Consider the following 24,028-nt stretch of genomic DNA (forward strand, 5'->3'; position numbering starts at 1 on the left):
GTCATCGCTTTGACATAGGCATTTTTGACACTACAAACAAAGACGGCTTGGCTGACCACAAGTGAAGCATGACTTAAGCCTGGTACACACATAAAGATAATCTGGTCGATTTTGGCTCGATTTCCCCCCTTCCGACCAAGGACAGCAAATGGCCGATTATCGGATGGCTCTAAAGATTATCCTACAAGATTATCCTGTGGTGTGAAGTGTGTTGAGTCAATTTGCTTGGAAAATGGTCGGGGCAGATGATCATACATATTAAACGTGTTCAATATTTACGATCAAAAATCCTTTTGTGTGTGGGTGACTCCCGAGTCCGATTGTGACGTGGATTGGAATGTAGCCAATCAAGCGAGCTGACTGACTTCTTCTTTTCGTTCTTCTGCAATTTATTTGCCCTGTTGCACATGGCTGCCTCGTACAGGTCAGTCAGGGTACTACTACCCTGATCACGTGAGATTTCTGGCTTGGGGGACGAGACTCAAGACTGTTGTAGATCAGATCTTTATGTATGTGGTGTGCTGTATTGGGAATATCGGAGCACACCACACACAATACGATTAAAACTGTTCAATTCATGATTTTCAGATAAAAAATCTGCTAAGATTTAGAAAATCTTTGTGTGTACCAGGCTTTAGGCAATTATGCTATGAGGCTAACGAAATGTTTCCTACAGAAGCAGTTGGCCCAAGGAATGTCGTCATAAGAGTTGACAGAGTTGGATGTATGTTTTGTATTTTTATTGAACAGAGAAAGACACTCCTGGCCTTGGAGAAGGAAGATGAGGAGGAGAGGAACAAAACAATAGAGAGTCTGAAGACTGCTCTGAGAACCCAACCCATGAGGTGCAATGTCTGAGACTCTCTCTTTCTGTCTCTCTCTCTCTCTGTCTGTCTCTGTCCTGTCTCTGTCTCTGTCTCTGTCTCTGTCTCTGTCTCTCTCTCTCTCTGTCTCTCTCTCTCTGTCTCTTTCTCCTGTCTCTCTTTGTTCTCTACTCTATAAGAACACCCTGATATAGCTCTATAGGTATAACTATGGTGTTCCCAGCCCAGTACAGCTCAGTGACGCTTTCTGGCTCAGGGAGACAAACAGTGATTTTCAAACGGGCACAAGCAGATACGCAAACATAATTAGTTTTGAGTTGAGCGTGCTATTGGCACATTTTCAAAAGTGACGATATGATGCACAAACAACATCTACAGCATTAGCCTTTGGTTTTGAGACAATCGGCAATGGATCACAGGAGTAACATATTAAGCCTGTAATCAACTATTATACGAACAGTCCAAACCATATGCCGTTAAATGAAAATAACAAACCTATTATACATAGGTGGCTCTTATGTATTATCCATCTGGATTTTGTGTGACCCCTAGCAAATGCGTGATTTAATTTGAGGTAACGTTTTCTGACCTGGAATCTCACCCCTTCCAATGTACATTGTAAAACTATATGAGTGAGGCACATTAAGTTCTGTAAATAAGGTGTATACGCCACTTTTTCTGTTCATGTCTGCAGAAAAGTACAGCATAGTAAATTCTTGAGTTTCTGAAAACATAGGTGTGGATGTATGTCCATGTACTGTATGTTAGCTTTTAGGTTGATTTGAAAATCACCCTGTTAGGGTTTAGACACACCAAATTAGAAGAACTAAAACAATAATATAAGTTATTATAGAATAATTATAAGGTAACTAAAGTATGCCGAAATTAGAATGCTACTCCTGGGTGTTGACTCGACACACGCCAAAAGTGATGTGGTCACGTGTGGCCTGGGGTGGTCCAGTGGTCTAGCCGTAGCACTATGGCCTATATTGCACATATACAGTGCATCCGGAAAGTATTCACACCCCTACATTTTGTTATGTAACAGTCTTATTCCAAAATGGATTTAATCTAAATTCTACACGCAATACCCCATAATGACAAAGTGAAGAGTTGTTTTTTTTAGCTTATGGTAAAACATATGAGAGTGGCACTACCACATTCCAAAAAATGTGAGCAGTAACTTTGCTGCTCTTGATTAGAGTGAAAGTGGAAATTAATACGTTTCAAGCAGTCCCTGTAGTAGTAACACATCTTTCCTTCAAATTTAGAACAGGGAAATAAGGTTTTCAAAGTAAAACAGTTTATTGTTAATCTATTTTAATGAAGTTCAGAATTGCTCTCTGATGAAGGCCTTTGATGGTTGAAATGTAATGCTTTTATCCAAATAAAATAATAAAAGTTACACGTCCTTCCTTACATATTTTAGTCATCAGACATTTACCTCAGCCTCCTTACTTAAAGTGGCATTAAAGACAACTATTTCAGGCTTAGTCCCACAGTCTATAGACTATCTAAGAAAATAGATAGTTAAAGAAAGAAGCATGATGACAACATACAGACGTGGACACATTTGTTGGTACCCTTACAGCTTATTGAAACAATGCTTCATTCCTCCTGAAATGTGATGAAATTAAAAGCAATTTTCTCATGTATACCTGCATACCTTTGGTATGTCATAGAGTAAAGCAAAGAAACTGTGAAAAGAGATAAATTATATTCTAAAATGGCCTGGACAGATTTGATCTGAAAAGATTATAAATAATTGGATTATAGTGATATTTCAAACTAACTGTTTTCTTTAATTCGTATCACACATGTTTTCAATCTTATAATCAGTCATTCAGCCTATTTAAATGGAGAAAAGTAGTCACTCTGCTGTTTGGTATCATCGTGTGAACCACACTGTACATCAGGGGTGCCCAATACCTCGATCGCGATCGACCGGTCGATCGCAAAGGTAGTATGGGTAGATCGCATGGCATTGAACAAAACCCAAAAGGAGAAAAAAGAAAAGAAAAAAAAAGCCTATCATCCATCCTCACTATGGCTTTTGCCACTTGATTGACGTACAGGTAAGCCAGTCTGAGATCTGATCTTTTCACCTAACACACGGTTCACCACGCATTCGCAGTCAACAGCGCCAACTACAAATTACCGGCGAGACTAATTAACTAGTTAGCCTTCCAATTTCTACTATTTACTATATAATACAAAAGAAAGGGTATACAAATGAGTTGGGAAGCTGGACCATGTAAGAAACCAATAACGTACAACTTCCATCCAGAATGGGAGGAGGACTTTTTTACACGATGTGATATTGGAAGTGCGTCTGTCTGATCTGCAAATCTACGATGGCTGTTTCGAAGAAGGGAAATGTGGCAAAAGAGCGAAAACGTACGGCTGCAACGATAGCTTCTTATCGCGTCAGTCACGTTCTTGTTAAACACAAGAAGTCATTCAAAGACGGCGAAATTGTGAAAAAAGCGTTTCTCGAGGCTGCAGATTGCCTTTTCGATGACAGATCCACAATGGCTGATGACACCTTGCAAGCCTGCCTACACCTTGCAACCAGCTCCTACAGCCCTGACTACTAGAAACTAGCTGCCTCCTCCCAGTGCCAGATCTCCCACTAAGGTAGAGAAATGCATTTATTTCCTCCTTTCAAACTAGGGAACTACCTGTTTTGTATTTGGTTTACTTTTCTGTTTGTTGGATCAGTAGTTGGCTATGGTACTGCAGACTGGCTGTCAGTGTGTGAGTGAGAGAAAGTGTGTGTGTGTGTGTGTGTGTGTGTGTGTGTGAGAGAGAGAGAGAGAGAGAGAGAGAGAGAGAGGGAGAGAGAGAGAGGGGGGTAGAGAGAGAGAGAGGGAGGGTTTGTGCTATGGCTCCCTATGCAGACTGGCGTGTGTGTGTCTGTGTGTCTGTGTGTGTGTGTGTGTGTGTGTGTGTCTGTGTGTGTGAGTGAGAATAGCAAAGAGGGAGGGTTTGTGATGGTCTTCTCCTGTGGCTGTGTAGCCAAGCTCACTGGACGCGGCAGCAAGAGGAAAACCGACCCCAGATTAAACAGAAGGATAGTAGAATGGTAGAAAAAGAGCCAAGGACAACTTCCAAAGAGGTACAAGTTGAACTCCAAGGTCAAGGTACATCAGTGTCTGATCGCACCATCCGCCGCTTGTGGGCTCCATGGAAGAAAACCCAGGAGGACTCTACTTTTGAAAGAAAAACATTAAAAAGCCAGACTGGAATTTACTAAAATGCATATTGACAAGCCACAATGCTTCTGGGAGAATTCCATTGGACAAATGAGTCAAAACTGGAGCTTTTTGGCAAGTCACATCAGCTCTTTGTTCGCAGATGAAAAAAAGTAAGCTTTCAAAGAAAAGAACACCATACCTACTGTGAACATGGTGGAGGCTCGGTTATGTTTTGGGGGTGATTTGCTGTGTCTGGCACAGGGTGCCTTGAATCTGTGCAGGGCACAATGACATCTCAAGACTATCTAGGCATTCTGGAGAGAAACGTACTGCCCAGTGTCAGAAAGCTCAGCACTACACCTGATTTTTTCAGTCCAGCAGCTGCCATACAATCCGTCCAGACTGTCCAGGGCCCAGAACTTAGGTCTTTGCTGTGTTCAGGGCCTGGACGGCCCTGTGGTAGAAGCAGTTCTTCAGTCTGTTTGTCTTAGCGGCCAGGGTCCTGAACCTCCTTTTCGAGGGCAGCCTGGTAAAGTGTACGTGCCCAGGGTGGGTCCGGTCCCTGGAGATCTTTGAGGCCTTCCTGAGACAGCGTGTGTTGTACAGCTCTTCCAGAGAGGGGAGGGGGGCGCCGGTGATCTTCTGTGCTGTTCTCACTACTCTCTGTAGCGCATTTCTCTCCGCTGTTGTGCAGCTGGAGAACCAGTTGCAGATGCCGTAGGTGAGGATGCTCTCCACTGCGCCGCGGTAGAAGGCCACCAGTATCTCCTGCTTGTTGTGTTCCTTCCTGAGGCATCTCAGGGTGTATAGCCGCTGTTGTGCCCTCTTGATGGTGCCTTTTGTGTTGTCCTTCCAGGTCAGGTCATCCCAGATGTCCCAGATGTCCCAGGAATCGGAGGGTTGAGACTGTCCCAGGAATCGGAGGGTTGAGACTCTCTCCACGCTCTCTCCGTCGATGAGCAGGGGCTGGATCTCTGACTTTTTCCTCCTGAAGTCTACGATGAATTCCTGGGTCTTTGACTTGTTCAGCAGCAGGTTGTTAACCTTGCACAGCTTGCTCAGTTGCTCTACCTCATCCCTGTACGCCGCCTCGTCCCCCCCCGAGATACATCCCACCACGGTGGTGTCGTCTGCAAACTTTACGATGTAGTTGCTGGGGTGGACGGGGGTGAAGTCGTAGGTGTAGAGGTTGTAGAGGATGGGGCTTAGCACGCAGCCCTGGGGGGACCCAGTGCTGAGGCTGAGGGCTGTGGAGGTGTGGGGGCCCACCCGCACCCTCTGGGGGCGGTCGGTCAGGAAGTCCTTGATCCACGCACATATAGAGTGTGATAGACCCAGGTCTAGTAGTTTGGTCACTAGCCTGTCTGGAAGGATGGTGTTGAAGGCGGAGCTGAAGTCCACAAAGAGCAGTCTCGCGTAGCTGTTTCCCCTCTCCAGGTGGGATAGAGTGGCGTGGAGAGTCGTCGCGATGGCGTCCTCTGTGGACCTGTGGGCTCTGTAGGCGAACTGGTATGGATCCAGGTTGGGCGGGAGGCGTGTGAGTATGTGGGCCCGGACTAGTTTCTCGAAGCACTTCATGATGATTGGTGTGAGTGCCACCGGGCGGTAGTCGTTTAGGCAGCTCACCGTGCTTTTCTTCGGGACTGGGATGAAGTGGCCTTCTATGAGCCCGGGGGCCTCATTTATAGAAAGTACTCAGATCAAATTTTGATCTTACCCGTGTCGTACGTAGAAAACCACGTCAACGTAGTGATTTATACAATTTCAACGTGAGTCAATTTGACCGTGGAAACGATCGTAGCTCTACGTCGAGTATTGACCTTGCGTACGGTTATGCAGAGTTATTACAGGCATGTGAGCCGCACTTCCTACTGTAATTCATGCAAGTGGCTCATAATAAAATTAACGATGTTATCAGCCGAGAAAATGAGTTTAATTCAAGATTTAAAAGGAACTGATGTTTCTGATTGTATTTCAGTCTTCCTTTATATCCCTCCGGAGCTGTCTATCTCCCCTTCAACATGCCTAGTGCGTTGCGTTCCACAACGAACCTTGCCCGGCCAAGCGCTAAATTATACTGGATTTTCTCCGGTGTCTGGGAGTTCGCAAAGGTAGTTCGCAGCCATATAAGAATAAGACCACCTGATAAGAATAAGACCATTATATTATTACAGTAAATTATCGTCTTGAAAGTTTTTTTTTTTTTTTTTAGATTTTCGTTTTTTTAGCTAACATTCAACTCGAAGATGTGAAGTACCCACTCGTTATTTTTCCGAACAGTTTTACGTTCATAAGTGTAATCTATAACACAATGACTTCGTTTCTTGTTGTTTGATGGGGATTCATTATCTTTGATGGGGATTTTCTGTGCTTAGTGATTTCAGGTGTAGCAACTTTCAAATACTCATGTCGTCTTCAATTTGTTGAAGATCCGATTTCAATGTATGATGCATAATTTGAAAGCTTACAATCTGCAGTTTAAGCACATGTAAAAAACTGAAAAATGATTTTGCCTACAGGTAGCCCTTTTCATTGGGAGTTGTCACGTATAAGCAGCACTCGCCCCCCTCTTTCGTCCCCCTCTTTCCATACGTTATGTCATTTTATCAATGAAAGTGGTATTACTGCTATTTCAAGGTGCGATGGGGCACGCACACATGCAATTACATTTTTACCAAGTTACTGACACTGAAGTCACTGACGCTGAGGGGATGCTAAAATTGTCCTCATATGATAAAATCCACCACCTCCCCTGATTTTCTTTTACAAGTACTGAGTATAAGCATGTGCCTGGTTAGTTGTCATGATCAAACGTTACAAATGCAACTTACCGAGAAGCCACCCTACTCTGCCCTCTCCCGCTTCCAGACGAACGCCTACCCTATATTATAGCACTTGTCTTAATTCAGCCGCTATAATTGAGCCTCTATCACAGGGCGTTAATACAAGCCTCATTCACCTGCGTTCATTTTACCTGCGTTGGTATTTATAGACGGAAGCATGTACGCAACTTTAAACCATCTCAGCCCGTTTTATAAATAATGCTTACGTCCGTTTAGAAAAATGTGCTTACGTGAAAGTCAAAGATGACGTTCAAGTACTTTTTTATAAATGAGGCCCCTGATCTGAATCCTATTGAACATCTATAGAAAGAGCTGAAACATGTAGTCTGGAGAAGGCACCCTTCAAACCGGAGACAGCTGGAGCAGTTTGCTCAGGAAGAGTGGGCCAAATTACCTGTTGACAGGTGCAGAAGTCTAATTGAGAGCTACAGAAATCGCTTGATTGCAGTGATTGCCACTAAAGCAACAAAATATTAGGTTACGGGTCCAATAATTTTTGTCCATGCCATTTTTTTTTTTTTTTTTTTTAAATAAAAAAATAAAAAAACTTTTTTTTATCCCTTTTTCACCCAATTTAGTATCCAATTATACCCAACCTAGTGTCCAATTATCCCCTGTCGCCTATTGCGTAGGATCGGCCGCACGCGCACCCCGTGGCCGGCAGCCCAGATGAGAGAGCCGATAGACTAGCTACCGGCCCCTCGAGCCCAACACTGTTATTCCGGCACCAGACGGGGGCGGTGTTGCGCGACGGATCCTTATCCGGAAATAGCCTATACCACCCTCGGGAACGGCCGTCCAATATGCTGCTCCCCGTGGGCCCCGGCCATATCCGGGTCTGGCGAGACCGGGTTTCGATCCCAGTCCCCAGTGGGCAGCTTGCACTAGAGACTGATGCTTAGACCGCTGCGCCACCGCGGGGCCTGTCCATGCCATTTTCATTTGTTTTATTATTTCAAATATTCTGTTGAATCAGAAATCAAAAGCAAAGTCTGATTTCTATTAAATATGGAATAAACAAACCAACATAAGCAACACAATTGTGGGTTCTTTCTTTTTTCGTCGCAGGGTACCAACAAATTTGTCCACGTTTGTATTTCACAGACAGTTTCAACCGGGCAGTAACTCAGTGAATGCTGTGTTACCGGCTAGCTAAGGGAGGGAAAAATACATCACAAGACTAAACAGTATTTCTATCCCATGTCCCCTTGCTTCCTTTCAGGTTTGTGACCCGCTTCATCGACCTGGACGGCCTCACCTGCATACTCAACTTCCTGAGGAGCATGGATTACGAGACAACCGAGTCGCAGATTCACACCTCCCTCATCGGCTGCATCAAGGCCCTGATGAACAACTCTCAGGGGCGTGCACACGTCCTCTCACACTCAGAGAGCATCAACATCGTTGCCCAGAGTCTGGCCACAGAGAACATCAAGACCAAGGTGGCAGTGCTGGAGATCATGGGTGCCGTATGCCTGGTGCCTGGCGGGCACCGCAAGATCCTGGAGGCCATGCTGCACTATCAGCGCTTCGCCTGTGAGAGGACGCGCTTCCAGGTGGGCAGGGAAGGGTAGCACAGGGCATAGGCACAGGGTAACAAGCATAACAGTCAACAGTCGATATTGTAGGTTCATTTCTTTTTCAAATGTTTTTTTATGAACAGGTTCAACCATGTTTAATATTTACCTGAACATTCCTCCTTCAACTTTGTCTTAATTTGTTGGCCTTTTGCAGCAGGGTCAGGGTCAATTCCATTTCAATCTAGTCTGGAAGTGAATTTAAATTATAATTTGAGAATTGGAAGTGCCAGTGGGATCTCTTTCAGTTGACTCATTTCAAAATGTCATCATAGGATGTTGAAATAGGATGCTTATTTGCTGAAGCCCTATTCAATCACGTCTGGAACAGGCCCAGAGCTGGCTTGACATATATAGGTTACTGCAATGCGCATTCAATTTCATTATTATCACTCTTTACTGGCTTATTCACAAGCCTGTTTGCAGTGTTCCAAACCTACCTAGCTTAACTGTTCCCCTGGAAAGTTCACAGCTTTCCCCAGGGTGTGAAGTTGCTTTTTCTTCCTCACACAGATCTTGCTGAAGGCCATGCGTATGTGTATGCCTGGCTACTTAGATTACTTACTTGCCTATTGCAAGAAAATAAAGGACAGTAACAACTTCCGTGTTTAAGGAATATTTTACTTGTGCATTAGGCAGCAGAGCAAGTCCATGCTCTTGGTCCAGCCATGTGGTCTGAGCAAGAGTTCTCCATCAGCTCTTTTTTTACCCTTTGATCTTTCACCCAGTCTGAAACAGTATAGAAATATTTTCAATCTCCAATTCCAATTCATACCAACCTGTATGTTAATTGTTTGATCGTTCTTGTCACACTTAAATCCTCTAACATGGCCACCCTGAAGCCTGAGCGCTTCAATGCCGTCATCTACACAGGAATGTCAGAGCCACTGCCCAGGTGACGCTCTGCCAGCACCACAGCCCTCCTACTAGTCTACTTGGTAGTGTAGGCTAAGGAACTGTGTATCTCCCTGGTCCTAGGGGCTACGTTCTAGCGTGAGAAATTCATGGAGCTCAGCCCTCCTAGCTGCACAGCTGGATACAATCCCTGGGATTGTACAAGGGAGCTGTCTGTATGTTAGGGTTAGGGTTAGCGGAGGGATGAAGCTCAGCTGGAGCTTCTACAATCATTATTTCCTGGTCCCCAAGAAAGAGGGGGAGGGGATGCCCTCGCCGTGCGCCCAGTTCAGATATATACAGCACCTCAACGAGCACCTATGGACCTACCACTCCCGAAAGCTCATTCATCTCATTCTGTTGGAATCTATTCGACCCAATAAATGGTTTACGAGGGTAGACCTCAAAGACACGTATTTCCACATTCACATAAGTGTGCTGACGTAGCCATAGTATTCCTTTGGGAAAAGGTCTTGAGGGGTCCTCACTTACATCAAGGATGGTCAGAAGCATACAGTTCCCCTTTGGGAGTCCGGGCTCATTCCCCTAGAGGAATTGCTATATCTTAGACTCTGTTCAAGGGCGTTTCTGTTTCTGAGATTTGTGCTGCAGCCAGTTAAGCTTCCCCTCACACTTCAGCCTGGATGTCACTGCATCTTCTTTGGTTTATAGGGTCCTGGGCACTGAGTAGGGTGAACCAGGTACATTTCCATGTACAGAGATTTGGCAGTCGGGGCATTGTGCAAATGTCCCATTCTCTGAAGGAGATTTATTTATTTATTTATTTGTTGACCAGGGACAGTACACATGAATAAACCAGTTGGTAAATGAGTCAGTGTTAGCCAAATGGCTACTTTTCAACTGTTGTCCCTGTGGCCAGATGTCATAAGCCGTTCTCTAAAAATTAAAAATAAACATTGTATACAAGCAAATTTATCAGAGCAGTATAGCAATAGGCTCTCATTAACTAACTAGGCCTACTAGACATTATATCCAATATTATTTTCAGTAAAAGCATGTAAGACATACATTACAACAATGAACTACATCTAAATCTAAGAGATACAGGGCATATATATAACAAATACAGGGCATATATATAACAATGGATCCCCCCCCCCCCCCCCCCCAGGGGGTAAGACCCTGCGACATACCAGCGTCATGTCCAGGGGGTGTACTAACTTGTACATTAAGCCGCCTCACGCTACGGAAACAGGAGATAGGCTCCTGCCCTATGGGCCATTAGGCTCGAGAACCATCGGTTCTCAAGGCTACTTACTTATGTGGTCTTGACTACCTGTCCACTTTCTCACCTGGTTCTTGCGCTCTCTCTCTGGTGCACCATCCTGCTCTCTCTCCTTCTCTCCCTCTCTATCCTCCTTTATCCCTCTTTTGCTGTCAACCAAAAGGCAAACATAACAACCAGAGTATTTATAATCTAATAAGAGGTATAAATTGATCCATATCAATTTCTAACATAATTATAATTGAATATTGGATTGCTGTGGGCAATGCAGTCAGATAATGTCATTTTGACTTTACTCTCTCACCTGAAAAAAATGTGTATGTCCAACTATAAAAAACAGACATTTCCAATGCTTCAATCCACTGTCCATGTACTGTAAATATGCCATTATGGTATTACCAATACCATGAAGCCCAATTCTAGCAGAATAAGAAAGATAGTATATCTACTTCAAGTAAAATAATAAAGTGCATCCAGTTAGCTCTTTAGCTGGCATGTGTGCAGCAGACTAGCTCATCTAATCACCTCTGAGCTAGCTAGTTAGCTTGCTAGTTCTTTGACACCAGGGCTGTCAAGTTTCGCCAAAAGTTTGGAGTGAGATTTTGTGACTCAAAACCGTGGCCCCTCTCTCCCTCCCAATTTGTGCTAGTTTCCTGCAATTTGACATACTTAACCACAACATTCACACCTCCCACCCTAACCTAAGTATAACAACCATGTCACAGTTGGTGATGAGGGTGTTGGCCACTTCTCTTAAAAATACATACATCGCGTGTATGTGAGTCGAAGGAATTGCAGCTCAGACAAGTTTATTTCATGCAAAAAAACTTGTGATATTAATAAACAATTTGCAGTTTGAAATTACCAGTAGGCTACCAGATACGATGTTGTATGCACATACTGGCTACGTTCTTACATGCAGCTCGCGTGAACACAGATTCTTCCATCAGCGCCTCCCTTCTGCTTCGATTGCAGACTCAAGTTAACGCACGTGCAGAAAGATGCACGTTTCCAGTCAGATGGATTTTTATTTTTTTGACCCCAACTATATATATTTTTTAACCCAAATCAACATAACAGGGGGTAATTTCCGTATGACATTTTCTCTTATCTTTTTGACTCCAAGACCCAAGATAATGAATGTGATATGATGTTAAAAATTGGTGAAGTGTCCCTTTAACCAAACCCTTCACCCTAACCTCAGGAGTGGAAGTCCCAGAGAGGCAGTGGGCTTTTTTGTGAGGCCCACTGCCAAGGTGTGTGCGTGTGTGTGATAAACAGCCAAGGCAGGATACGTACAAGTGAGGCCAACTGACGGTAGAACTAGCATACTTAACCACAACATTCACACCTCCCACCCTAACCTAAGTATAACGACGATGTCACCGTTGGTGATGAGGGTGTTGGCCACTTCTCTTAAAAATACATACATCGCGTGTATGTGAGTCGAAGGAATTGCCGCTCACAGAGAAGTTTATTTCATGCAAAAAACCTTGTGATATTAATAAACAACTTGCGGTTTGAAAGTACCAGTAGGCTACCAGATACGATGTTGTATGCAAATATTTTTATTTGATTTGATTTATTGACAAAAAAAATACAATACATCGGCCAAGCAATGATCGTACTTGTGATTGTCAGGGATAAAGCGATAAAGTCTGTGACGGCCCGCCCCCCCAAGGCAATGGTAGGGGAAACACTGGAGAGTAAAAGGAACAAGTATTAAACAGTACCAGGATTTACATGGAACATTGAGAATAACATTGTAATTAGTGCTAACACAACTGATTAGCAATAAGCCAGTCTTTAAGATTGTGCTTGAACGTGTTGTACGTCTTACTATTGCGTATATGTAATGGCAAAGCATTCCAGAAGTGTGCCGCTTTCACTGAAAATGCGGACTGGCTAAAGGAGCTTGTCCTATATGGAATAACACAATCACCTCTCAAGATAGATCTAGTGTGCCTGCTACTTTGAGTATTTTGTTTGATAAACTGACTAAGTGAAGGTGGGGCCAGTCCATGAAAAACGTTGAAAACAAGACATGCATCAGAAAATGTAATAAGGTTGTCCCTACTCAAAAGATTGTGTTTAGTGAGTATACTGCGGTGATGGTAGCTCTTGGTTTTTTTATCCAGCACTTTTAAAGCCTGTTTATGTAGAATTTGAACAGATGTTGTGCTGCTGGCTTATAAGGGACGATCATTGCATTAAAGTACAGCTTTGCAGCCTCTATAGTTAGACTATCTCTTATATACCTAAATTCATCAGATTATATTTTATGATCTTTGACACATTTTTACCTGTTTTTTGAAAGAGAGATTAGAATCAAGGAGAATTCCTGAATATTTAAATACAGAGACTACCTGAAGCCTCTCCCCAGCGACATACAGTTTACATGACTCAGGTGATTTGCTAGCTCTCTTTGTGAAAAACATACAAAGTCTTTTTGACATTCAGGTCAAGGCAGGAATCAGTAAGCCATTTGGTTACATTTATCATTGTGGAAGTAAGTTTAAGTGCAGCCTGCTCTTTGTTTTTTGCATGCACATAAATCAGTGTGTCGTCTGCATACATTTGAATGTCACAGCCATTGCAGACATTAGGCAGATCATTGATATACAAACTGAATAATAAAGGTCCTAAAATAGAACCCTGGGGTACTCCTACATCACTTATTCTCACCAGTCTCTTTTTCACAGGCTCGTGAAGAGGTGGTTCCCAAAATTAAATGGGTGGGCATTGCATTAGCCTTTATAGGCTGGGCTGGGGGTCTGCCATGAAAAGCACTCCAGGCCTGTTCCAGGTGTGAATGAGGTTTCAGTAAATTATGCAGGGGTCCATGTCCCACAGTGAGATGTCTCTCTCATCCCAGGGTTACATACTGTAACCCAAAGTTATTTTTTAAGTTATTTATGTTCATAGTTTTTAAATGAAACTGTCCTCAACCCTGATTTGCTATGCAAAAAACTGGACAAAATGGTTTTGGAAACTGTTGACGACTGTTGACTTCACGTCCCCAGACTTTGCTAAACGATCTGGACCGTAGCACGGGTCGGTACCGGGATGAGGTCAACTTGAAGACGGCTATAATGTCCTTCATCAATGCTGTATTGAGCCAAGGCACCGGAGAGGTAAACACTCGACACAACGACTGCACTACTCATCTTGCTCATCTACGCACTACTCATCCTTGCATTGAAAAGTATTTTATTTTCCGTTGTTAAATGTAATTTTGGTTAACATTTCCGCTATTTTGGGTTGTTTGCAGGCTAGCCTGGAGTTCCGTATCCACCTCCGATATGAGTTCCTGATGCTGGGGATTCAGCCAGTAATTGATAAGCTACGCTCTCATGAGAACTCCACGTTAGACCGGTGAGTTGCACCCTCAAATGGGATGGTAAATCCCCTAGTGCCTCTTTTTATGTGATATTGTACTCCTCATAACTCACACCTGCGGTGCATTTGCTAGGAAATGAAACTGTCCACTAGAATTTGGCGATTGTTAATACACTTAGTAGGCCTACATAGACTGAAAATATGATGTTATCGCAATCTGTCCCTTCAATTTAAAAGTTATACATGGCCTTCAGTAAGTATTCGCCACCCAGGATTCCACATTGTGTTGTGTTACAACCCTACTTTAGACTTTAAAATATATTATTATTATTATTTATTTATTTATATTTATGTTTTATCACTGATCTACACAAAATACCCCTTAATGTCAAAGTTTTTTTTTTTTATGGGTTTATTAATTATTTATTTTGTTAATTAATTAAACATGAAAAGCTGAAATGTCTTGAGTCAATAACTATTCAACCCTTTTACAGTGACACAGCTCAAATGCAAAAATGTCTTCAACAGGTCATAAGTTGAATTGAGTTTCCAAATGAATATCTTTGTTTTTATAGGACCTCTGATTTGCATAGGAATCAAGGGGTCCAGTGGGGGAATACTCATTGAAAGCTGCAGGCACGTTGTTAGCTGCAGCCCCGAATGTTTTCAGAACAGCCCCCGACAATAAAAAAAAATAATTATAATAATAATAATAAAATCCTAATAAAAAGCCCTGGATCTATTCATCTCTAATTCCGATCATGCATTAAAGCCCTCGAAGATAAGTATCATTGAGGAAAAAAAAAGTATGTTTTGCGGACTGTGTGTCTGTTCAACAGCAGATCTATTTCAGACACGCTACTTGGCACATTTTCTGTGAGCGCGCAGATCTGTTAGTTGGCATCTGGTGGTAGCTTAGCTATGGACATCACAACTTTTTTCTGAAAAAATAATAACGGCAATGACGTGCAAGCGAGACAAAAGGAGGTGGAAGAAGACGAGGTATCTTCTGTTGCTGTAGCTGATGAGTCTGTACTTGAGAGTGCCACTGCTACATGTACAAGCTCAGGTTGGTGAAAAGATTGGCTTCAGCTAGCTAATTATTTATGGCTAGCTCATCTATCCTGGACACTGATATTAATTTGGATCATAGAAAGAAAGTAGGATGACCTTCCTTTGCTTTTGTAGAATCCAATTGATAAGTCTTCAAGCCATAATTAGTTTCCCCTCAAGTATGACACATATGCATAACTGATTTGGCTATTGAAACACGTATTCCACTCATGTATTCCACTCAAGTTGCTATTAACTTTCAATAGCAAGCAGAAATGTCAAGCTAGCATTATTAGCATTAGCATTAATTTATTCTGTAAATTGCATAAATTAAATAAATGTAGCTGTTTATTCAGGCTTGTATGCTTATTCATGTAAAATGATAATGATCTTAATGATGTGTTTGAAATTGTATATACTTTGTCACGAAATATTTCCTAATTTCATGAAAGATGTAAATATTGTGACAGCGACTGGTGAAAGGGGGAACAAGTCACCAATCAAAATGATCAGACTTTTATTTTGAAAACGGAAATGCATTTCAACATGAAAATCACATCACACACTCGCTAGTCAAGCCAAAGTACTGCAATACATTGGATTCTGTGAGTAATTCCCACTGCTACCTAGTTAACTATAACCAGGGGTGCACATAACTGGTGCGCCAGTGCGCATGCATCGCCAAAATGCATGCTGCGCGGCAGATCAGCCGCATGAAGGCGCTCTTGCGCACCAACAGTTTTTTTTTTTTTTTTTTTGGGGGGGGGGAAAAGTTGATTTCAGTGTTTACAGAACAGAGCAGTGCTTAAAGAGATGTCCGTTTATATCAGTGTGTTTAAAGAACAGACATTCAGTTAGTGCTTAAAGAGATGTCAGTTTATTTCAGTGTGTTTAAAGAACAGACATTCAGTTAGTGCTTAAAGAGATGTCAGTTGATTTCATTGTGTTTAAAGGAGTCGGACAGACTTTCATTCTTAAAGAGCAGTCATTTGATTTTGCATTTGTTTCTTTTGTTTTGCACACAATAATTTGGTCGTTCATCTTTATTTATGAATAAATGTCGTTTTGCTAATAATATATCCATGTATCCCTTTTTTATCCATCCTGTGGGACGGGTCGTGACTCGCGAGCTCGGGGAGCACCAAGCAGCATCCCTAGGTGCTCCTCTGAGCACTGGCCCCAAAAAGTTATGTGCACCCCTGACTATAACACTACTTTACATTCTTAGCAGGCTCACAAAACAAGCTGTGTTAGTTGACTAGACGCTTAGCTTGCACTTTTATTTTGAAGTCACGAAAACGGAAGTCAATGTCGGAATGTGCCTCTCGTTGTCGTTCAGAGACATGCCGACATGTTTGCTGTAATTATATGACTTGGCAGTAGGCAGTCATCACTCAATGCTCGTCTCATTCACAGAACAGCATGGGTTGCTTGCACTGTTTGATCGCGTCATCAATTTTTAAAATTGTATTCGGTAAACATTAGGTCTTTTCACACCGAATGGCCAAATGAGCTTTTTTTTTAATTATTTTCGGCTGAATACATTCGGTGGCCGAACTTTCGGTGCATCCCTAAATATTTGCTGTAATATAATCTGATATTGGTTGGTGTGTTAAAGAATTGGTCATGTCTATGTATAAAATAAATGGATAAATAACATATGTTTATGATCTATTGATCACATAAAAATAAGATTTGGTTAGATTTTGGTTGTCATATGATGATAAAATCCTTTTTATGACCCCCCTCCCAACAAAACGTGGGCTGTGCTCAGCCCCCAATGTTTCAAGAACTAACAACGCCTCTGGAAAGCTGTATAACTTACCTTGTGTCCTGTGCTTGAGTTGAGAAGAGGAAAATGGGCCTTAAAGTCTCTCTCTTACCGTGCCCCTTTAACACTTTCTCTCTCAGGCATTTAGACTACTTTGAAATGCTACGCAATGAGGACGAGCTGATGTTGTCACAACGTTTTGAATCTGTAAGAAAATACATGTTGTTTCATTCCTATTCATTGCAATTACATTATCATATGGTTGTACCTCATTCTAATTTGACGACTCTCTCTTTCCCAGGTGCATATAGACACTAAAAGTGCTACCCAGGTGTTTGACCTCATCCGGAAAAAGATGAACCACACTGACGCGTACCCTCACTTTATTTCCGTCCTTCACCACTGTCTTCTCATGCCCCGTAAGTGCTCTCTGCAGAGCCCAGCGCACCCTGCTTACATTCACTGCTATCAGGAATAGTTTAGCACTATAAGGACAAGGGCAATTTATCTATGAACCATTTAGGAAAGTGTGTGTGTGTATATACAGTATATGTGTGTATATATATGTTCATGGAGTTTGTTTGTTTATTTAGCAGTTTAGTTGACAGGGAAAGTACACATTAACATATCCATTTACAAGCATTGTAAGTGTTGTTGGGTAAGGTTTCGATGCTCACCTTTCAAGAATGAACCAGGAGCTTTGAATCTCTTTGCAAAACCAATATCACGTCTCCCCCCCAGCCTCACCCTACAGTAAATCAATGATGGAAACCATTTTCCTGTCCTCTCCCTAAAATATACAGCACTGCAGTGCAGAGAAACATCTCTCCGCTGGCCTGCTCTACCCTACATCTTCTTGTTATCAGCATTTGCTCACTTTGTGATCTCTCTCTCTCTCTCTCTCACTACTCCCCAGATAAGCGGAGTGGGAACACGGTACAGTACTGGCTGCTGTTGGACCGCATCGTCCAGCAGATGGTCCTCCAGAATGACAAGGGCCATGACCCGGACGTGACACCGCTGGAGAACTTTAACGTGAAGAACGTGGTCCGGATGTGAGTGTCCTCTCTGTGACCTGCTGATGAAGGGAGGGAGGGTGTGGAGGGAGCAAGGGTGGATGATAACATGGCTCTCTCATATATAGGGATCTCTGATCACTGTGTGTGTATGTGTATGTGTATGTGTATGTGTATGTGTATGTGTATGTGTATGTGTATGTGTATGTGTATGTGTATGTGTATGTGTATGTGTGTGTGTGTGTGTCACCCTCCTTACAGGCTGGTCAATGAAAATGAGGTCAAGCAGTGGAAAGAGCAGGCTGAGAAAATGCGAAAAGGTCAGTATTATAAAACGTCTGTGCTTCTCTACCATTGCCCACCTTGGAGCTGAACCAGTCAGGGTTCATTGTACTCCCGCTCCGTCAAACTCAAGAAATCACCACCTCAAATATGTTGGGTCATTTTTCCAATTCATGGATTGAATGGAAGTTGACATGCGAAGTGGATGGAACAGAAGTTTGTTTAGTTTAGTTAAGTTTATTAGTTTATAGTTTTGCGGACAGTCTCCATTAATTAATAGCAGTAAAGCAGTAAATGGAGCAGCTTTGCTTACATGGCTAATTTCCTGGCTAATAGTTGGTAATATGCAGAAAAATAATTACATCATATTTACAGTTAGAGCAAGCATAAGCAAAATGAAGAAAGACATACAAACAAATCGCGCACAATTGGAGCACGAATAAGCAAGCACCGATGGCAGCAATCAATGCGGTTCATGATATAAAAACAAGAGGGACAAGGGAGAAGAAAATGGTCACAGCAACCACATTAAAAGCACATACAAGACATTAGGGATGGGAATTGCAAGGTAACTCACGTATCGATAACCGTATGATATTTTGCCCCCCGTACCGATAGTATTGCGGTACATCGATTTTGCGATAATCGATACATTGTAAGACAATTCATCAACGATCACTATATCTGTGTCAACTGGTATTTCCTAACGTAGTTCCAGTGTTGGCAGCATTCGACAGAAACCTTCGTTTTCCACAACACTGTACAGGCATGGTAATAGTCGTAGGCCCTCAGGGAGTTAAAGGGAAGCCTTGTTTTGAAATATAATCGTTCCAGACTTAAGATGTCGTATTTGTTTTTCCCCGCTTTTTCAACCATTCATCTTCTTAATCTTTCTAACATCACAATATGCTGATAGAACATCGACATGCTAGAAACACATAACTACACAACTGGATGATCACACAGATCCAAACACGAACTTATTTACAAAAGTCTCCCTTATTTATCGTATTTAGTGATCGTTAAACTGTTATTATATCGAATGGGTACTTTAAAAGTTTCGTGTTATGAAAAAAAAATAGTCTGCAAGTGGTTTAGCCCTAGGCTGCATTCGTAAATTCGCTCTGGAAATCTGATCAGCAATCATGGAATGCCTCTTGTCCAACCAAATTACTTGGTCCCTTTATGACGTTGAGCCCAGTGTGCCGACCGAATTTACGAACGCAGCCCTTGACTGGCTTGCATACCCCTTTACCTAGCTTCTATCCTGCTGCTATGCTGCTTCTATAATATCAGGACCGGACGCAGGGGGAGGGAATACGACGTGTGCGGATGAGAGACAACATATATATATATACTGTATATATATATATATATATATTTGATAGCAGCTTAAAAATGCCATTGGTTAAGTTTCCGCCCCAAAAAACTATATTTTGCCACATGAAACGATAATCGTATCGCAAGAGGCCACCATACGATAATCGCCGTATCAATATTTTGTCCCACCCCTACAAGACATACATGCAGGCGGGTTGCAGAGATGGAGGGTCAGCATCGACGATTATGTCACATTTAACACACGTCACATCTGAGATTAATGTTATAGTTGTCACAACGAACACGCTCATCTGTGTCAACGACAACCCATGGACCCTGTCCTCTGTCCCTCTCACAGAGCACCACGAGCTGCAGCAGAGGTTCGACAAGAAGGAGCGAGAGTGCGACGCCAAGACCCAGGAGAAGGAAGACATGATGCAGACGCTCAACAAGATGAAGGAGAAGCTGGAGAAAGAGAGCACCGAGCACAAGGCCGTCAAGCAGCAAGTGGCCGAACTCTCTGTTCGACTGCACCACCTCAGCACTGTATGCGACCCTTAACCTTAACCCCCCCCCCCCCCCCCCACACACACACACACACACACACACACCTCCTCCACATGCACAAATGTTTGCAAATCGGTAGAAGACCCACAGCTCCTGTTCAGAAACAACCCTTATCCACCATATCCTAAATGTTTGTGTAGATCTAAAAGGATTAGATAAGTCAAAGCAAGATGATGTAAATCACATCTAGTCTGTCAGAGAACAAGGTTGAGCAACTTTACCACTTTGCTTATACCAATCCCATCCTTACCGATTGTGAATACACATGTTTCTAGGGACAATGGGTTGTTTCTGGATAGAGTCACACAATCAAGGCAACATCCAGTTAGTTCATGCCTGAAGGAGTACATGTGGACTACCGTGTTAAACAGAGAGAATACTGTCACTTCGCAAGATCTTTAGTGAGTGATAAGATAAGGATTCAAATAACATTATTCAGGATTCTTCAGAGTACATTTATTGTGTTTGTCTTTCAGAGACAGATAGCCAGTGTCCCAGGAGGTCCCCCCCTCCTCCCTGGCCCCCCCGGCGGCCCTCTCCCTCCTCCTCCCCCCCCTCCCCCGGGATGCATGCCCCCACCACCCCCGCCCCCACCTGGGGGGATGATGATGCCCCCTCCCCCGCCCCCGCCTCCAGGCGCTCCCCCTCCCCCCTTTGGACGCCCACCCATGGGAGGGATCCCTCCTCCCCCCGGCGCACCCCTGGGCCCGGGCCTAAAGAAGAAGAACATCCCACAGCCATCCAACCCACTAAAGTCCTTCAACTGGACCAAGCTGGCCGAGGTGAGGGTGAACGGGTCATGGGCCTGTTGTGTGTTCTGTTTTGTTTTGCAGTACTGTTTTGTTTTGGTACTTACCTGGTTTATATATGCACATGGTGTGCTAACAAGAGGACACTCTCTGGTAATGAAAATCAACACGATTGGTACGTCATTTCTAAACACCAGGTCAGTTGGGAGCGTAAACCAATTAAAACATGATATTGCTCCTCCATCCCAGAATAAACTGGAGGGCACGGTGTGGTCAGAGGTCGATGACTGCAAGGTGTTCAAAATCCTGGACCTGGAGGACATTGAGAAGACCTTCTCAGCCTACCAGAAACAGCAGGTACTGTGCTGTGGTCCGCCGTGGTGGCTGGGTCTGCTGAACAAGGGAACGGTGTGGTAGAGTCCCCACCCCAGTCTCTCCTCCCTCTCTCCCGATACATACAGCACTATTACGAAGCACGCTCTCCTGCATGCCTGTGTATATGCCATCTCACAAGTGTAGAGGAATGCCACCTAGTTTTATCTTGGCTATTATGTAGATGTAGTTATCGTCTGTACTAAATTACTAAAAACAAATCTGCAATTCTGTCCAGAATCAATTCTATCATTGTCTGCAGTTTGTTTAACTTACACAACCTACGTTGCTTGAATTATGAGATTCACTTCGATCACCATTAAGTAAAAATTACTTTTTCTATGACAGAAGCCTTATAGATTTGGCTTGATTTTATGAATGAATGAATGAATGAATGAATGGTCTTTATTGTCATTGCTATAGTACAGGTACCAAACAACGAAATTTGGGAGGGGTGGCTCCCCTGGTGCTAGGAAAGAAAAAAAACAACTAAAAAAAACAAGAAGGGAAAGGAGCTGGTTTACATAAATAAAGGCTATGTACACTATCCACTATACTATACTGTACAGATAAAACGACTAGGGTTGTCATATTGCACATTCATTTAAAGTGTCGCAGTTTGCAGGCTTGAAATGTACACATTTGTGCCTCAGCACTACACCTGATTTTTCAATCCAGCAGCTGCCATCAATCCGTCCAGACTGTCCAGGGCCCAGAACCTAGGTCTTTGCTGTGTTCAGGGCCTGGATGGAGGCGAGAGCACAATGCTTAATGTTAGGAAATTAACATTTACCAAACAAACTTTTACCAAACAGCTTCCTCATGGAAAATTGTGTTTACTGAGCTGTAAAGCCTTTTCAATTGTGTGTCCTCGTCCTTAACTCTTTGAATATATTAGATAAAGATATTAGGGAGGTAGAAATGTGGCGATTAGGCCTCACTAAACATTTATCTGAACAGGAATAGACATTTTATTCAGAGGACTTCTAAATGGACATCACTACAAATAGAAACTAAAAACGCTCAACTATAAATGCATTTTGTTGTCTGTGATGCCAATCATGATTATAACGCTAACGCGCCATCACTTTATCAGCCCTTGGCGATCAGCATGCACACTCTTGACAATGCCCCCACGACGTGCCCATCTCTCATGTCCCAGCAGCCTCTGCTTCCATCACAATCATACTTCTCCCTCACACAGACATCACTAATGTCACTGTATGAGCTTGTTTATGTTCATTGTTTTGGGCTGGATTCACCCTGACTGACATTCTCATTCTAACATGCTCACATCTTCCTTGCTTCTTGCCTACGTTCCAGGACTTCTGTTTGGTCAATAACAGCAAACAGGTGAGTCAGATCCACTCCGTCAACCAGGGGGGTATTCCACGAAAGTCGATTACAGGTAATTCAGTTTTTTTTTCATAATTCGCGATCATTTCTGATCGAGTTCCGTTTCCTGAATGTGGTTGGAATAATTCGCTGTTGCGTTGCTATGCAACCAATCCTCCGGCAGTATTGCCCTTTTTTACTTCTTCATTAAGATCCAGAAGCCAGAGCGCTGCACTGTCATTTTCAGTCTTAGTATCTTCTTTTCGACAATCTGCTCTTCTGGGCTGCTTATAACTCTGGGCCCGCGCGCCCAAATTGAGATTTGCTCGAACCAGGCTTTTGTTTTAATCGTGAATGTACTAATCAAAGGGTATTCCACGTACGTTGATTAGTACATTTGCAATTAAAACAAAATCCTGGTTCAAGCAACTCTCGATTGGGGCGCGCGATTTGCAACTCTCTATTGGGGTTCAATCAATGTTCACGCACACTTGATTTGGGCGCGCCCGCAATTAACAAGGCGAGCAAAATGGTCTGGCAAGAAATTGCTGACAGATTTAATGCGTATGTCATACTAGCCCCTATTTATTGTTTTCTGTTCATTTTTTAATAAATGAACATTCACTCCTGTGGTTATATTAGCTACTTACTATCAGTTCACCAGGATGGCAGAGTGGTATTAGTGTTCTTTTAAGATGGGGGTTCGAATCCCGCTTCTGACATACACTTTGTACTGCATTTCATTGTCTGATGCTTGTACTCTGCAATAACAATAACGTTTAATCTAATAATAATAATCTAAAATTATGTTAAAATGATGGTGTGCTAATTTACGAGAACTGACATAACTACAATGATGTTTGAAGCCTTTCTGACTAGTAAATGATGTTCCTCTAGCATTGTAACTGGACCCTAGATTTGGCATAGATTATTATTTCTTATGATTTTGGATAGATGATTCACTTACTTAGACAGATGTATTTATTGTAGATCGATTTTCATGAAGGCTTCTGTTAAATGTAAAAAAAAGAAAAAAGAAAATACATTAAATTAAAGTCAACCACTCTCTGCTGAGAAGGATCGAACCAGCAACCTTCTGATTGCTAGCTGGCTGCCTTAACCCCTGTGCCAGACACACCGCTCTGCTATTTTCGATTCAAGCTGATACACATACCTATCTTTTTACACCTTCACACTATCAAACTATCTATAGAAATATCAGATTATCTATCTATCTCGTAAAAGGTGGGACCTAATATTTCCAAAAAGACACTGGAGGAACTGTCGTTCGGGATTTAGTTTCCGCCTGTTAGACATTTTTTACACACAACTAACTTAAACCAGACTGTAAACCTGGTAGCTACCAGGTTTGTTCTGAAGGATTGGTTGCATAGCAACGCAACAGCAAATTATTCCAGCCGCATTCAGGGAACGGAACTCGACCTGAAATTATCGCAAATTATGAAAACAAGCCTGAATTACCTGTAATCGAGTTTTGTGGAATACCCCCCCCAGATGTCAAATATTTTCCAACATTCTCCTACATTTGTTCTCTCATTGATAGTGTGCTTATCTTATACTAACCTGTTTATACACTTTGGTTACCACATGAATAACCCCTTTCAGAAGTGTCTAGAGTTAGA

At 42.7% G+C, this 24,028-nt stretch overlaps 1 protein-coding gene across 2 annotated transcripts in view; it reads left to right on the forward strand.

Moving 5' to 3' along the window:
- The window catches only part of daam1b (dishevelled associated activator of morphogenesis 1b), a gene marked incomplete at both ends in the record, with an annotated part of 60,064 nt that overhangs the window by 25,035 nt on the left and 11,001 nt on the right, over positions 1 to 24,028 (forward strand). The window contains 12 exons of one of the 2 annotated variants that reach the window (XM_080545864.1): positions 751 to 845; positions 8,087 to 8,420; positions 13,605 to 13,715; positions 13,853 to 13,956; positions 16,885 to 16,951; positions 17,046 to 17,163; positions 17,661 to 17,799; positions 18,022 to 18,080; positions 19,721 to 19,908; positions 20,406 to 20,711; positions 20,928 to 21,035; positions 22,374 to 22,403. In XM_080545864.1, coding sequence (XP_080401990.1) covers positions 751 to 845; positions 8,087 to 8,420; positions 13,605 to 13,715; positions 13,853 to 13,956; positions 16,885 to 16,951; positions 17,046 to 17,163; positions 17,661 to 17,799; positions 18,022 to 18,080; positions 19,721 to 19,908; positions 20,406 to 20,711; positions 20,928 to 21,035; positions 22,374 to 22,403 — 1,659 coding nt within the window. The remainder of the gene's footprint in view (positions 1 to 750; positions 846 to 8,086; positions 8,421 to 13,604; positions 13,716 to 13,852; positions 13,957 to 16,884; positions 16,952 to 17,045; positions 17,164 to 17,660; positions 17,800 to 18,021; positions 18,081 to 19,720; positions 19,909 to 20,405; positions 20,712 to 20,927; positions 21,036 to 22,373; positions 22,404 to 24,028) is intronic. The other variant, XM_080545865.1, reaches the window with a different exon arrangement.

This window comes from Nansenia antarctica (genome assembly GCF_963989245.1).
Source record: "Nansenia antarctica genome assembly, chromosome: 1".
Classification (NCBI taxonomy): domain Eukaryota; kingdom Metazoa; phylum Chordata; class Actinopteri; order Argentiniformes; family Microstomatidae; genus Nansenia; species Nansenia antarctica.